Raw genomic sequence first — 15,615 nt, 5'->3', positions numbered from 1 at the left:
TTGTATAATTCCATTTGAAATCAGACTTATCTATCGTGATATTATCTTAAGTGTAATATAAAGCCTATTCATATATTCTTCTTCAACTAGTAAAACCCATCTTAGTCTCGCAAATGTTTGTTAAAACGTCTCAATGAAAAAATATAAACATTACCAAACTCGTGTTTTGTATATTGTTTACCTTGGATATATGTTAGTTTTCAACCATTCGTAGGTATGGTATAGGTTTTTACCGTTTTTCCTTGGATTTTTACTTCTTAAAGTTCTCTTTCCAGCTAAGATTCTTACGCACACTTATTCAGTAAGCACAGATTCCTATCAATAGTAAACGTTATCATCATATGGCAACTTGCTACTTGTATTGTTTAACATGTTTAATCTCTGATGATGATTTTGTTGAATATGTGTTATTGAATATGTATTTGAAACATCTTCAGCAACTCACAATTTCTCCATAATGTTATTTTCTTGGAGAAAGGGTAGAATGAATAAACAATAAAATTTAAGCATTGTTTTTTATGCTAAGCAGTATATGGTTCAATTTCAGTCTGCCCTACGTTACCGTTTCCGTCACTTTTTGACGATTTTTAATGAAAATACACATACCAGAAGTCAAAGAAGTACAAGTGAAATAAAAAAAAGTCTAAATTTCCTTTGACAACGCATCTCCCTTTACCTGGAAAAATTCACAAGAACAAAACAAGGAAGAAATCTTACATCTTCTTTCATTTAGAAGTCTTTAGGAACAAATTGCATAATTTTCATATCGTTTGCAATTGAAAATCTTCGTAGATTTGTTTTTATAGCTAGTTTCTTATTAAAGCGGAAAAATTAGAGGGAGCATTACAATTAAAAGAGAAATCTTTGGATTTTTCTTTCTAGTTAAAAAATATTGTTTTAATTCTAAGGTATTTATTAAAGTCAAATAATTTAAGAAAATATTTGCTATATAAACAACTTGGGACAGAGTATAGATATAACTTCTTTTTCATTTTTACAGACATGTATCCCAGCAGTGGACGATTATCCATGTCTTCCCTTTTGACATCCAACAATTCTATGTCGTCATCCTCTGTTCCAACTAACAGTGCCAGCCTGGCAAAAGCTGAACGACAGATAAAGGTACTGGATTCTATTTCAATATGTTCCTACAAGTTTGAAGTACAATTAATGTGGATGCTGTACATCAAGAGTTTGGACTTTCAGTACTAAGGATGTAGTGATTTAATCTATTCATCTAAACAAGCTGTCAGATATTGATCTACCTAAATTTCTGTTTGCTAAGAGAACAAGTTCATAAATATTCAAAGATTGACAAGGTTTTTTTTCAGATCTCTCTCTCTCTCTCTCTCTCTCTCTCTCTCTCTCTCTCTCTCTCTCTCTCTCTCTCTCTCTCTCTCTCCATACATGCAAGATTGACAAGGTTTTTTTTCAGATCTCTCTCTCTCTCTCTCTCTCTCTCTCTCTCTCTCTCTCTCTCTCTCTCTCTCTGCATTCCTCAAATCCGAGTTGCCTACCAAAAGTCCAAGCTCTTGTTAAAATGCATCTTCGCTAGCCAAGTGTCAAATTCGTTTTTCTCATCTCCCCCGGAAGAATCGGACACTTGGCTAGCAAAGATGGTTAAAATGGCTCTGAATAGTAAATATTTGACACTTCTTTCTTTCAGAGTTTACAAGAAGAAAACACAAAATTAAGAAAGGAACTTGAAAATGTTAGGTATGCACAGTCAACTCTGTGAACATTGAAATCTTTGCCATTATTTTTTTTACCCCATTCTCCTTCAGTTATAGTTTTAAAAAGTTATTAAAGTTCTACCACTTTTAATAAAGAACAAATTTAAAACTGAACCTAATCTTCTACAGGTTTGATAAGGCAAAAATAACTCAAGGTTTGTTGTTCTTAGATCACTTTATAAGCAACTGATTGCTGAGAATTCCCATGAAAAGTTTGATGAAAGAAGGGTTACAGTTTTAAAGTCACAAATTATACAACTAGAAAGACAGGTAAGAAGGCATTTTTTAGTTTTTTGATTGAATGTTTGAATTCAACTGTTTCTGTAATCTTTAGTAGTACATGTACTATATACATGTAATACAAGGGTTGTCCAAAAAGTTCATGGACACATACTAACATGTACTATTAAAATGACAGTATAAAATCTCCAATCATATGAAATTTTAAAAGAGACAATGATGGTGCAAATATATAAAACCAATATAAAGCACAATTTTTTATGATTGTAATGCATGTAAACACATAGCACACTGAGTTCGCATGAGTCAGTCTGACATTTAACAGTTTGAAGTTTCTGTAATATTGCGATTTTAAATTTTACCCATTTCTCACTGTTTATACTCTTCACATTTCATAAGCCATGAATTAAGCACACTGGAATACCAATTACTGTCAATTCTGGATATAATTGTGCAAGTTGCATATTTCAATTTATCAGAATCTTCATATTTCACCCTTTTAACTTTGATTTGATAAGAGGAAATATGGCAAGGTCCATAGAAGCAAGATCTGGATTGTGTAGCGGATGATCAAGAACATCAAATCCTAGAAGGTCAATTTCTAGATGGGTAGAGCTGCCTTGTGTGCAGGGGCATTGTCCTTAGTGAAGAAGTACAATGCCTATAGATCTTTAGACATGTTGAGACACTTTTTTGTATTGCCGTCACTGGTTGCAGCATATTATTATTAAAACAAAACTTTTTATTACCTCTTTACACAAAATTTAAACTTTTGCTTCATTTTGTACTATTACGATACTTGAAATATTTTTTTTATCAGATAATAGATTTACAATATGTCTTGATGAAAAATGTAATGTTCATTGAAATACAGATGTACTATTATTGTTATATTCAATTTGATCCTTAAATATGGCATATTGCTTGTAAAATATTGCCCTGAGAAACGTATGACACATTCACTGTCTGATCAAAGGTTACAGCATGAGTAATAGTCATCTCGTGCTGATTAGTAAAAACTTTTCTTTGCTTTTTGGAACCATTGCTTTCTTTGGTGCTGGAGAACCCAGATGTTCCCATATACAGAAACCTCTTTTGGTTTTGGGATCAAAGTAATGCAACCATTAAGTCTCATCAGTCATAGTAATTCTGTCAAGTTACTTTTGTCCCCCAACCTTGAATTTTTGCAAAAAATGCTTTACTTGTTTGCATCCACTTTTTTTATGATTATCCGACAAAAGTTTTGGTCCCCATCTAGTGCACACACAACTTATAACAATGTTCATAGTGAGAATTGTAAAAATGAATAATTTGCTTAATTTGCATGAAGACGAAAATTATCTTAAAGTAAGATGTCTGTCTTTCATGACGTTGTCCTGAATACAGCATTTTGTATTTTCTCACATAGCAATGGTCTTCCACTTCCTGCAGCACCTCCTTAATTAAGTCACACCTAGGCCTAGGGAAACTTATATTTATGCCACTTGTTAATCAATAATCTTGGCATTTTCTGTTTATTCCATCATATTGTTTGTATGTCTCCATAAATGTTTTCTCAAGTCAACACAAAATTTTGTAATTGCGTGCTGTTCTGTACGCATGACTGACGAGGCTCTCTGCTGTGCACTTTTCATACATTTTTCTTGCAGTGTTTCCTCGAAATTTCATCAAATCATCTAAAAACTACTTCCAATGGTAATGGAAAATGACGTCAGTTGTGACTTCACAATGAAATTATATCATGTTTTAGACAAGTTTTATAGGAATATAAACATCTGAATATAAAATCTTTATGTCAAAGTTAATAGCATTTGAAAAATCCCCTTCGTCAATGCACACCTTTCACAAACCTCTTATTCAGCATTTTTTAAGTTAAATCACTCAAGACAGATATGTTTTGACTTAAATATTCTAACAAATAGTTTGGTATAAGATAATTAAAGAAAATACCATTTAAATGACATAAATGCCATTTTTCATTAACTTTTTGGACAGCCCTTCTTTGTTTGGGAGATGAAATTACCTTCAAATCTAAACATGTGTTAAGCTTAAAATAGGTGAACTTAAGTTTAATTATGTCAAATGCTACATAAAAATTTATGAAATGGATCATTCAAGTATCTTTTTAGGAATATGTTTTCAATTGAAATTAGATTTTTTTTGCAAAGCCTATACAGTAAAACTCGGTTATAGCGAAGTCCTAGGGTCCAATGGAATTACTTTGTTATATCCGTAATTCGTTATACCCGTATAACGAATTCATAATGATATCTATAGCAAATTCACTATATAATACATGTTTTCTTTCACCAGACTATAAATTTCGCTAATTGAGGCTTAAAATAAAATTCATTACTTTGATACCTTTAATAATCGGATTGTGAATTGAAAAAATTATTTGAAAATAAATTCAATCAAACTATTTTATTAATTGGTTGTGCTGACTTTTTTAAACTGTAAAGAAATTGGTTATAAACTTAAGGTGTTAAATTTCATCTCTACAGGACTCAAAATCAGTTCACTATATCTGTAAATTCGTTATATCCGAATTCGTTATAAACGTAAAATTTTGCAAAGATTTGTTAAGATTTTTACCGGGGATTCCCAAAAAGTTCGCTATATCCGAAAATTCGCTATATCCGTGTTCGTACTAAATGAGTTTTACTGTATATCAAGATTGATTTTCCACTTATGCTTGTATATTGCTTATTTATTAAATCATTATTATTAGACTCATGCTTTCTTTTTATTTTTGCTTAGATTTTGTTAATGTCTGAAGCCATCGGGAATAGAACAGTAACACTGACAGAAGTAGAAAATGCTTTGATACAAATTGCCGATAAATGGAGGTATACATACTGTAAAATCTAAACTGTTACCAGTCTCTATTAAGTCTTATTATTAAATCTGGTTCTCTATTGATTCATTTCCTTTGATGAAAAAAAGATGATGTGAAAAATGGCCACTGTAAATTGACCAAAAAAATTAAATAAATGTCAGAATTTCTGTTTCATTCGATTTGTGTATACTTAATCTTTGATTTTTGTAGCCCTTAAGAGGTTTTTTAATCCAAGATAAAACAATGTCATGGAAGATAAAAATATACCTCTACAGGTCTCTCTTTATTTTATGGTAGGGGTACATTTTTTACATATAGTCCCTGTAGACATTTAGCTCCACCCCACAACAAATAAGATACCAGGTGATATATTTTTCTCCTTCACTTGGTCAATATATTTTAAAAAATCTATTTAATTGTTAATGAAGAAATGTGTATTTTTTTAAATACAAAAGTCCAGTTGGCCATATAATTATTAACTGAATCAGATGTTGTTTACCTGGTCACAGTGGTGTGAATGGCTTAACCTTTCATAATATCACTCATCTGTGCTAGGTATAACAAATTACATGAACTTTATTGTAAGTTGTTTACGCACAAGCAAAAGAGGCATGTACATGTAGCATTCAAATAAACACCCGATGATCACTTTTTGAACATAAATTCATGAACTTTCAAAGTGCATGAACACTAAGGTCTATAGTATTGAATTCATGTTAACTTTCTACATACATGTATGTCTCCAAGCAGCCATTAGTTTGAGAGAGCTTAGCTATATGAATGTACTTGTATATATGCAGGGTCTGAATTGTTGTTTGAAACAATGCCCATCCATCAGCATGTGCAAAACATTAGAATATATTTACATTCTCCTGTGTTTCATTGCGTATGAATTTTCATGTAATTTACATAAGTAGTTCTCAAACAGTGATTTTTATGTAATTGGTTATAAATATATTTCTTAAATGTTGTCAAAACACCATGTTTTACAATTTTTCAGCAAAAAAGTTGACTCTATAGTTAAAAGAAAAATTCCACGAGTTATTTTCCTGGATTATATAAGATTTTCATGCGTGTTGATCTCAACTCAACAGTCCATGTGATAACCAGTTTAAATTGGTTTTATTAAATGCGTTATTCAATTTGTCTGCTCACCTGACGGCAGTTATTGGCACGACAATGTCAAAAAAAATCATTTAATGAGATAATAAATATGGTTCATCTTTAATAGTTTTAGAAATTTAATTTTTGTCTTTTTTAATATGAATGATATACAAACCTCATCAATGCATCTATAATTTTAAACTTTAAATCGTCTTTCTTTTATGTATATGCAAATTTCATCAAAGGTACTACATAGGGTTAGAGATCAAGGGCCCAGAGGTCAACATTCCAAGATCTGAGTTGACAGAAATGGTTCATGTTGCTGAATCAGCAAGAATCAAACTCTACAAGAACTTGGAGGTGAGGTGTTTTTTTTTACAGCAAAAGCTGCAACCTCTGAAAGCTAGCACACAGGTATAGATATGTATATGTATGTACTTATACTGAAAGCGAAAATTCTTGTAATAAACTTGCATGTATGTGTCTTGGAAAATGTCATTATTGATAAGTAGCTAAAATAATTGATAGTCATTACACGGTATTGTGTTTTACTGTATTAACATATTGATATTTTTTGTAACAAAATGATTAACTTTCAAAGAATTTTTCCCATTAAGATTTTATTGTAGATAAAATAATAAATCAAATAATTTTTTTAAATTTCTAAGTGATTCATTGATCTATAATAGAAAATTATTCTCAAATGCAGTATGTATGAAATACGATTCTTTTCATATCCAATAGGTTTATTCAGTTTTCTTTACATTTTAGAACTCCTCACATGAAAAATTGTTTCAACCTTTCCTGTGTATGAGTGAATTTTTGAAGCCTCAAAGACAAGAGGACATAACTCTGTTTGATGTAGCCTCTGGAAAGTTAGATCATATCAACCTAAAGCAAGTTGTAAGAAAACAAAATCATATTTCTTTTTGTGTTATCTATAATTCAGTTTTAAAATTGAACTATAGACAACAAACGTACTACCCATCTGATATGAAAATATCACTTCTAATGAATTTTAAATTCGAACTATAGACAACACATTTCTTGCAAAAAAATGGCTCAGCAATTATTTTCTTACACATGTTCTAAATGTCTTTTTTAATGTTATGAACAGTGAAGAGGAAATTAAAAAAAAAAAATCTGTGAAATGATATCTGCATGAACCACAGGTACATGACATTTAAAAATAATTCTTTTCATGATAAGATTATTTCCTGTACTGTTATATTAGTACAGGGAATAATCATATCATGTAAAGAAATATTATTTTTTAGTGCCAATTTTAATTTTAAGCCATTGTACAATTAACTGTTTAAATATAACTAGGAAAACCCCACTGGCGCCCCAATTTGTAGTTATGGGTTTTATAGTACAAAATCGATACGTAGTGTTATCACAGGCAAAGACACTGGGAAATGTAAATATAAAGAAATATATCTGATAAGGTTGATGGGTTTAATATCTGTCCCTATTTTGACAAATGTTTAATTATCATCAAAAGAAAAAAAAATCAATAGAATTCAAAGTACATAAAATACAGCCAGACCACTTTATCTCAACTACAATGATGCCATGCTAGAAAAAAATTCAGATATTTTGAGGTAAGAAATATTCTAGGTAATTAATACCCACCATTTCATTACCTACTTTCATATACTGTAGATTCCTTATTTTACACGAGTTCTTAATTCCGCGATTCAGCCGTTTTCCATCAAATCACGAGAACATAAAATTGCAAACGCCAAATTTTTATCAAAGTTTCATGTAATTTACGTATGTCAAAAAATCAAAAGCGAGACTTTAAAATTCGCAAGAGATTCCAATCGTGATTTTTACGTGGATATTATTTCCTCACATCATATTAGGAATCTACAGTATCTATGGTAATTGAGATTATGATGTTTAATCAAACCCCATAGATGTTAATTTTCTTTGTTTTATAATGCATTGTACTTAAATAATAGCTTTATTCTTTCCTGTTTATTTTAGACAAAGCTGGAAACGAAGCTTGCTTCCCTGTACAGAGAGATGATTCATTTACATGAAATTTTGGAACCTGAAATGGAAGAAAAGCAAGACTCAAAAGAGGAACAAGTTACTTCCTCTAATCATGTTGCTTTGGCAGTCAGGGACCGATTCAAAACCCAATTATTGAAATCTTGTGCCATGATGAAGGATTGTTGTGCTGATCTTCTCTCCCTGTCACTCCTGTACCCATGTGCACCCTGGGTAATTTTATTTTTCATCCAATTGCAAAAGGAATTTGACATTTATTAAATGTTAGCCTACTTTCTTTTAAGTAGTCTCATTACTTTGTAAATTACCTTATACATTGTAAATGTTAAATAAGAAATGTTTTGTGATGAAATTTTTTTTGCTGTTACATGTACATGCAACACAATCCAAATCAAAAAAGGAAAATCAAAATTCCTTTTTTTTACCCTCTTTTCCATATTTGAAGCCATTTAGACCCCTTTTGGTGAAGAATAAGCCTTAAAAAGTCAAAGTTTGTGGATTTTTCCTGAGTATTTGACCTTTAAGTGTATTAAACATACATTAAAATGAGGAACGTTCCTCTTATCCTTATAGACACTTATGAAACATAAGAGGAACGTTCCTCTTTTCACTTCAACCGAGATCTTGAAAAGTCAAGGTCCCATATGAGGAACGTCCCTGTTTTCACTTGACTTGATATGTTAACACTGTATCTGAGGAACGTTCTTCTTTTTTCTATAACTGAAATATTCACAAAGTTGATTTGGATTGTGTTATGTACTTAATAACAAATCTAGCCATTTTATCTTTGTGTGCAATAGTTCACATTGAAAATATTCACAATTATTTAATTGAGAGGTAAAATCTAAGAAATGATGTAATAAACCTTGGTCTGCATGATATCAAATTTATTGACTTATACTAATTATGTGTCAGACATAAGCAAGAAAGAGAGAAAGAGATTGCAGAAGATAGAGATATTTAATTGCTAAGTTTGAAACCAAAGCATGCACGTAAAGATAGTTAATTGGATATGAAATAAATCAATTTCGTAGAATACTCTTTAATTGATAAATATAGTTTTCGTACTGTCCAGTTACAAAGGGAATTTAATTTTCAGCCACCTTTGAAAAAGAATGCCATCAAGGACATATCAGCTGCTCATGTGATTAGGTGTCTTCCACTTTTACCAAAATCCAAATCAGCAGACGTTCACTCAGTAATTGAGACCTTGATCAGGACTTATAACTACAAGCATCAGATGTCACAACATGAGGTGATGATTCTTGCTCTGAGAGAGAGAGAGAGAGAGAGAGAGAGAGAGAGAGAGAGAGAGAGAGAGAGAGAGAGAGAGAGAGAGAGTTTTAAAAGTGAACAGTACAATAACTTCAAACATCAGATGTCACAACATGAGGTGATAATTCTTGCTCTGAGAGAGAGAGAGAGAGAGAGAGAGAGAGAGAGAGAGAGAGAGAGAGTATAAAAAGTGAACAGTACATTTATGAGTTTGATCAGTCTTGTACATATGGACTTGAAGGTTTACATGTCGTATGGAAATGTACTGGTGTGTGTAGATAAGTAGATAATTAAATAATTCAAATACAGCTACACCTACATGTAATGATCATGTTTGCATAATCTCAATATGCAGTGTTTATGTACGATGTAATTGATAAAGCATACATTATCAAAAAGGTGGTATCCAAAACACTTGTATATTACACTGCAACAATGCCATAATAAATTTTTACAAAATTAAGTTGGAATATTCTTAGTATCTTTTTTTCTTTCAAATCCTCCCTTATAATAGAGTTCATACACAAAAACATGGTTAAAAATGTATTAATTAAAAAGAATTCATCTAAATTCAAGGATATCGTCTAATTGGTAATTGGTTTTTATATTCAAAGAGTTGTGTGTTTTCCATCTCCCAAGTCTATTAAGATCAAAATTTCAAAATTTAAGTATAAAATTATATTAAGCATAAAATGGATTAAAATAATTTGTTACATGAAAAACTGGTCGAGCCTTTATTATCAAATTATGTTTTCAGATAAAAAGTCTGCGAGAAGAGTTGAAGTTTCATAAATCCATTTACGATTTACAATTATCCTATGTACAATCGCTGTTTTCCGTTATAAGGTTTGTAAATCAATTGATTTTTAAGGATGCAGAATATCAGCATCATCACAGCCTATACTATTGATTGATATTTTGCAAAAAAAAAAAGATTTCCTCAATAGACATGCATTATTATTATTTTTACACCTTATAGGGAGGGGTACCAATCATTTCAGACATCTTGTGATGAAGTCATAGCGAATCCATTTCGAGGTAATTTCTTTGCATTAACTGTACATGTATATCATATCCAACTTTTCACTGGAATATTTTATAACAGTTTCAGGTGCTGTACATTAATTATATATTTTTAATGACATTGTGACAGTTATGCATTAGATGTGTTAATTACATCCTTTTTAGAACCAACCACATATGACAATTATATCTGTTTAGCATTTAGATTGGTATTTTAATTCTGTCCTTGATGAAGTCAATCAAATAGAAGGGGATGCCATTTTCATTGTTTTTCATGATGACTACCATTTTAATGGTTTAGCTGAAAACCAAATGTATTGAAAACAAGGGGTGTGCCAAACAAGTCTGAGCAATGCTAAATTTCTTATTTATACAATTTGAGTGGATTAAAGTATAGTGAATTACGGTATACTCTTAGACTAATTAAGCAACTCCTATTAAGCAAAAACTGTAGAATATTTAGTTGAGAATTATCAATAATTGTTGAGCAACCATTTGGTTTTGATGTTGATGTAATCCACTAAGCAATATGTTCAATAGAGTAAGACACATGAAAACAATTTGTATTGACATTGTCAAAAAATTTGCTTATCTTTAAAACTTCTTAAAATCCATGGAAACCGATGCCCATGAATAATAATGAAGCCATGATACATGCTTGCTTAAAACATAGTTATCTTTCTTTCTGTATTATTTTAGAAGTTTTGGAGGCTTACAGACAATTCAAAGATAAAGCCAATGAGGATGGATTTAAAACTTTTATATTAAAGTTTGATAACTGTTATGAAAAGGTAAAAATATAATCATACATGTATCCATGCATTGATTTTTTTTGGTATTCCAACTGAATCTTTGATTCAATCTTTCTTGTAAAAATGTTGAATCACAATTACAATATAAACATATATCCTTACACAAGGAAAAAAATTAGTTTGTAATGCTTTGTACAAAGTGTTGTCATAGGTACAATAAAGGACATGCAATTACAGTTGTATGTCACATGTGTTAATAGAAAATAATTAACACCACCCACAGCACACAAACTTTAGTAGTTTTTTAACCCCCCTCCCCCCCTGTATGTCACTCGTCTGTCCTGTCTATCAATCCATTTTTCTGTCAGTTTGTCCAACATTCATGTTGGGTGCAGAAAGTTTATTGGAAGAAATATCAGAGGTTGAAAAGTTGCCCGTGACATAACCTTGATCGGAGGTCATTAACCAAGGTCAAGGTCATATCGTCCTTAAGGTGGAATAACACATCATCACAAAATGGCTGACCGCTGATCGAAACAACTTTTCGTTTTATCAAAAGGATTTTATGGACTTAAACATGTAACTTACTCCATAGCCGAGTGGATAAAGTGTCGGACTTGTGATCCGTACATCCTGAGTTTGAATCCCGCAGGAGCTTTTGTTGTTATATACTGGAATAATTATTTTAGATATTCATTTTTTTATCCCCAAACTGCAATTTTTTCGCTATTTGACATTTGTATAGTTTATTTATCATTATATCTTTCATTATCAGAAAATTTCCTGTTAATTTGAGTGTCTTATTCCACCTCAATTCAAATTCAAAAAATTATTCAAAAAATGCCCTGCATTGAGTATTTATTTAGTCCTTCCTTGACAATTGCTATTTCCTGTCTCTTCAATGTGCTTAATTTATAAAATTAAATTAAAAAGATAAAGAACATAGTGCTATCTATATATAAACTTGGTTGCAGGTATGTATGGTGCATTTGGGCAAACTTTTGGACATGAATTTCAGTGCAGATACATTTTATAAACACTGTACATTAATATCAAAGTTAAACCGAGTGCAAATTCCGATAAACGCCTACTCCTGTTGAAATTTACTTACATTAGTCATATTACATGTATTTCTTGTTTATTCCAATGAAACAGAAGGTTGACCACGCAACTGAACATGAGTGTGGGAAGTTACAGCAAATATACGAGGGCTGTTCGGAAATTATTGAGACAACATAAATATTTTCCTTTCTAAGAGACAAATATGTGTGAAAATTGGCGTAAACATTGAGGAAACCTTAACAAATAATAAAACAACCCTCGTACACTTAACTGTGTCTTTAAACATTTGTAGAAAATTTATATCGCCATATAAGAACTTATATATAAGTTCTAAAATATTTTCAAAATTTTGATCATAAAAAACATGACATGTTACTCAATGACATATATGATTTTAATCAAAATGAATTTTTGGGGTTTTTTTTAAATTTGAATAAAAAAATGATATGATATTTTATAGGTAGACCATGCTGTGTCTCAGATATGTGTCTCCAATGGTGAAGGTATGTCACATTTTACCCTTTCCTTAGATTTTGTATTTTCCAAAGTAACATTACTTTAACATTTTATTTAAACAATGCCAATGATGACTCGCAATTTGAAAGCTGAACTGTGGCAGGTATGAACAATCAACTTTTTATCTTTCACCACATATTCCAAAAAATGTCCATTTACTTTAATATTACAATTCTGACATTTTGCCTTAAATTCCATGGCAATATATATTGGTAAAACTGTTCTGTCAGAGAGAGCACGTAATGGTGAAAGAATGACATCAAACTGGATTTTCTCCAAACAGAATTATAAAATAGTTAATATTGTTCTGTAAACCAAATACACAGCAAAACTTGTCAAATTATTTGAAGGGGATATTTTTTTTTGTGAACTCGGTTTCTTGGTAATCGTTGCTATCTATTCTCTAACGACAATGGATAAAAGTAGAGAGAAACAATCAAGTTTTTTTGTTTAATTAGCATCGCAACATTTATATGGGTGTATGAATGTCTGACGTCTGTGGTGCAGCCAAAGCACGCAATTCTCTTGTCTACTTACATTTCACGAACATGTTCATGATCAACAATATAGAAATCCTTATTTTTTTATTTAAAATTCAAAAATGTTTGATGTCACGGAGCCCTCTATCTATAATTGATCAGAGAGAGAAATAAAAATTCAGTTGACTAATTTGGTAAAATACACGAAAGATATCACGCGTTACTTATTTAAACTTTTGCGAGATTTTATTGTGCATACAACTTGTTTTGATCGGTGTTTATAACGCTACCTATTTTCTCTTTATTAAATGAACCCAGATTGCTTCATTTTGACCCCAAAAGAGACAATTCTAGTACTTAACTGTGAGATGAAGATAAACAGGGTTAAACAGTTGTAAAAGGCGAAATGGAAATTTCTTACTAAAACTACTGTAAATTAAACCAGAGCTTGTACATTGGGGATATGTTTGATGCTAATTAGTTAATGACACAGATAAAGAAATGGATCGGACAAAAAATATTAGCTCGGTTTATTTCAATCCTTCTACTTTTCCTAACTCGATCTTGTATCGGTAGATTTTTTAACAATTCTGTTTTGTATCTTATGTACCATTGATATGGTTTGAGAGAAATGTAACATTAATTCAAATAATAAAAACAATTATTACAGATAATTAGATGTTTATACAAGTTCCCATCTCGCCTAGATTTTCAAATACGTGCAAAACGGGAACAAACCCTTATTTCACCTCGGAGCGTAATAAGTCAAAATGGAAATACCAAATTTTACAGCTAAGACGAATGTTCTTTTAGCACTGATTTTGGTGTTGATACATTTTGATTTTTTATTCTGCGGTGTAGTTCTCTTTACTTATTGCAAATTATTAAAAATTCTGAAGAAGTAAAAGTCTTTGATGTTCATTTTTATCAATCATTTTCAAAACATAGTAGAAATCTTTTTTTTAAAGACATTGAAATAAGTGTACGGAAAGTTTGATATGACTTGCTAACAACAGTCCAATCGAAAAAGTTATCTATGTGCTAGGTATGGGAGAAGTTTTTGTATGAAAATGTTTGTTCTACAGAGTTTTCGGAATTTGGAGAAGCGTTTCTTAGAGAACTGGATAAAAAGATCAGTAGATCTCAAAATATGCGCGACAAAGCATCAAGGGAACGAGGAGATCTGAATGTGCAACAGGAAAAGCTTGAAAACGAACTCCGAGCTTTTTTAGATGAACAAGAAATAAAGTATAAGGAGCATTTTAAACCGGAACCGGAAACAGATGTCACCCTACCACCACAGGACGAGGTCGTGATTTTTGTGAAACCTACAGATGTTTCTGTGATGGATAATGAGAATAACGTGGTCGTGGTCGAATCTGCAATGACCGATTTAAATTTAGATTCGGACAGGAAGTCGAATCTTGAATTCGATAGAAAATATGCATCTAGGAAAAACTTTCTTAAATTGAACAAAGAATCTATCTCGGATTCGCATCTGGATCCCAAAGATGTGAGTGGTGTGACAAATGAATCTTCAGCAGTCGACTCTACGCTGCCACCGCAAGGAAAAGCCCCCAAAAGAACAAAGAAGTTGGTTCCAAGCACATTTGTACCTAACAGAACGTTACAATTAAGGAGATCGGGAAGCTTAAGCAATATAGACAAATCGTTCCAGCCAAACGGAAAATTAAAACCACTAGACACTGAAAGCGAGAAAAGTGATGCAAGTTCAAATGAAAGTAGGAAAGCTCATGGAGCTACCTCCGATAAGGGACCATCCAAGAGAACCCGGTCAACGTCTTCAAAAAGAACTCCTTTTTATTGAGTCATAAAAGTGTCATATTTCAGAAAGCATATTTTATCTTCAAAAAATCAAAATTTTATAGAAATTAAATCTCTACCTTTTGATATGACAATTTTTATGCAAAATCATAATTGGTGCGAATTATATCTAATTGATAAAATGAATATTATTAATCTACAAAGTAAGAATATGAATCTCCACACCTGGATGCCAATTATTATGAATTAAAAATTATCTATTAAAATAATCCTTTTTGTCTTGATTTTTATCAATAAGAGTTCTGCAGTAAAAAGTGTAAGAGGTCAAAGCTAGTGTGTTATTTCCTGCCGCGTATTAAGCATATCAATAACAGTTTTATAAGGAGAGCAACCTGTACATCTCCAGATGGCCAATTCATAATTACAAGTTTTGGGTCTTAATCAAAGAGTAAGCTTTTATGGGGTGGTTAGATTACAAAATCGTTGCAGTTTATTTTTGCCATAATCGGGTGTTACATCACGTGGTCATTGTTCCTTGCTACTGTAAGTGTTGGTTATGGGCCCGCAATTACGTTTACCCTATATCGATATTTGAATATGTATTTATACAATACGTTTACTTTCTTAATTTCAATATTGACAACTGTCATACCTGTGCAATAAAATTGCTATTGCTGCTCTTGTGTGTATTTAAATGCAGCACTATCAAACACTTGATGATGTTTAATATTTTGTTAAGCCATTAAAGTCAATATGGTTTTCCAACATGTATAATTGCATGCAAACAC

General features: G+C 31.4%; 1 protein-coding gene across 1 annotated transcript; it reads left to right on the top strand.

The window, feature by feature from the left end:
* Positions 1-90: 90 nt before the first annotated feature.
* LOC105330806 (uncharacterized) lies at positions 91-15,108 on the top strand. Its single transcript, XM_034469879.2, has 14 exons — positions 91-214; positions 1,001-1,122; positions 1,667-1,716; positions 1,904-2,003; positions 4,734-4,822; positions 6,162-6,276; positions 6,688-6,819; positions 7,909-8,148; positions 9,035-9,190; positions 9,968-10,056; positions 10,190-10,248; positions 10,933-11,024; positions 12,508-12,550; positions 14,128-15,108. The coding sequence occupies exons 2-14, from the start codon at positions 1,003-1,005 to the stop codon at positions 14,868-14,870; spliced, it is 2,028 nt and encodes a 675-aa protein (XP_034325770.2). The 5' UTR covers positions 91-214; positions 1,001-1,002; the 3' UTR covers positions 14,871-15,108.
* Positions 15,109-15,615: the final 507 nt, after the last annotated feature.

The sequence above is a fragment of the Magallana gigas genome, chromosome 6 (assembly GCF_963853765.1).
Source record: "Magallana gigas chromosome 6, xbMagGiga1.1, whole genome shotgun sequence".
Lineage (NCBI taxonomy): Eukaryota > Metazoa > Mollusca > Bivalvia > Ostreida > Ostreidae > Magallana > Magallana gigas.
Note: the sequence above shows the minus strand (reverse complement) of the source record. Positions and strands in the feature narration are given on the sequence as shown.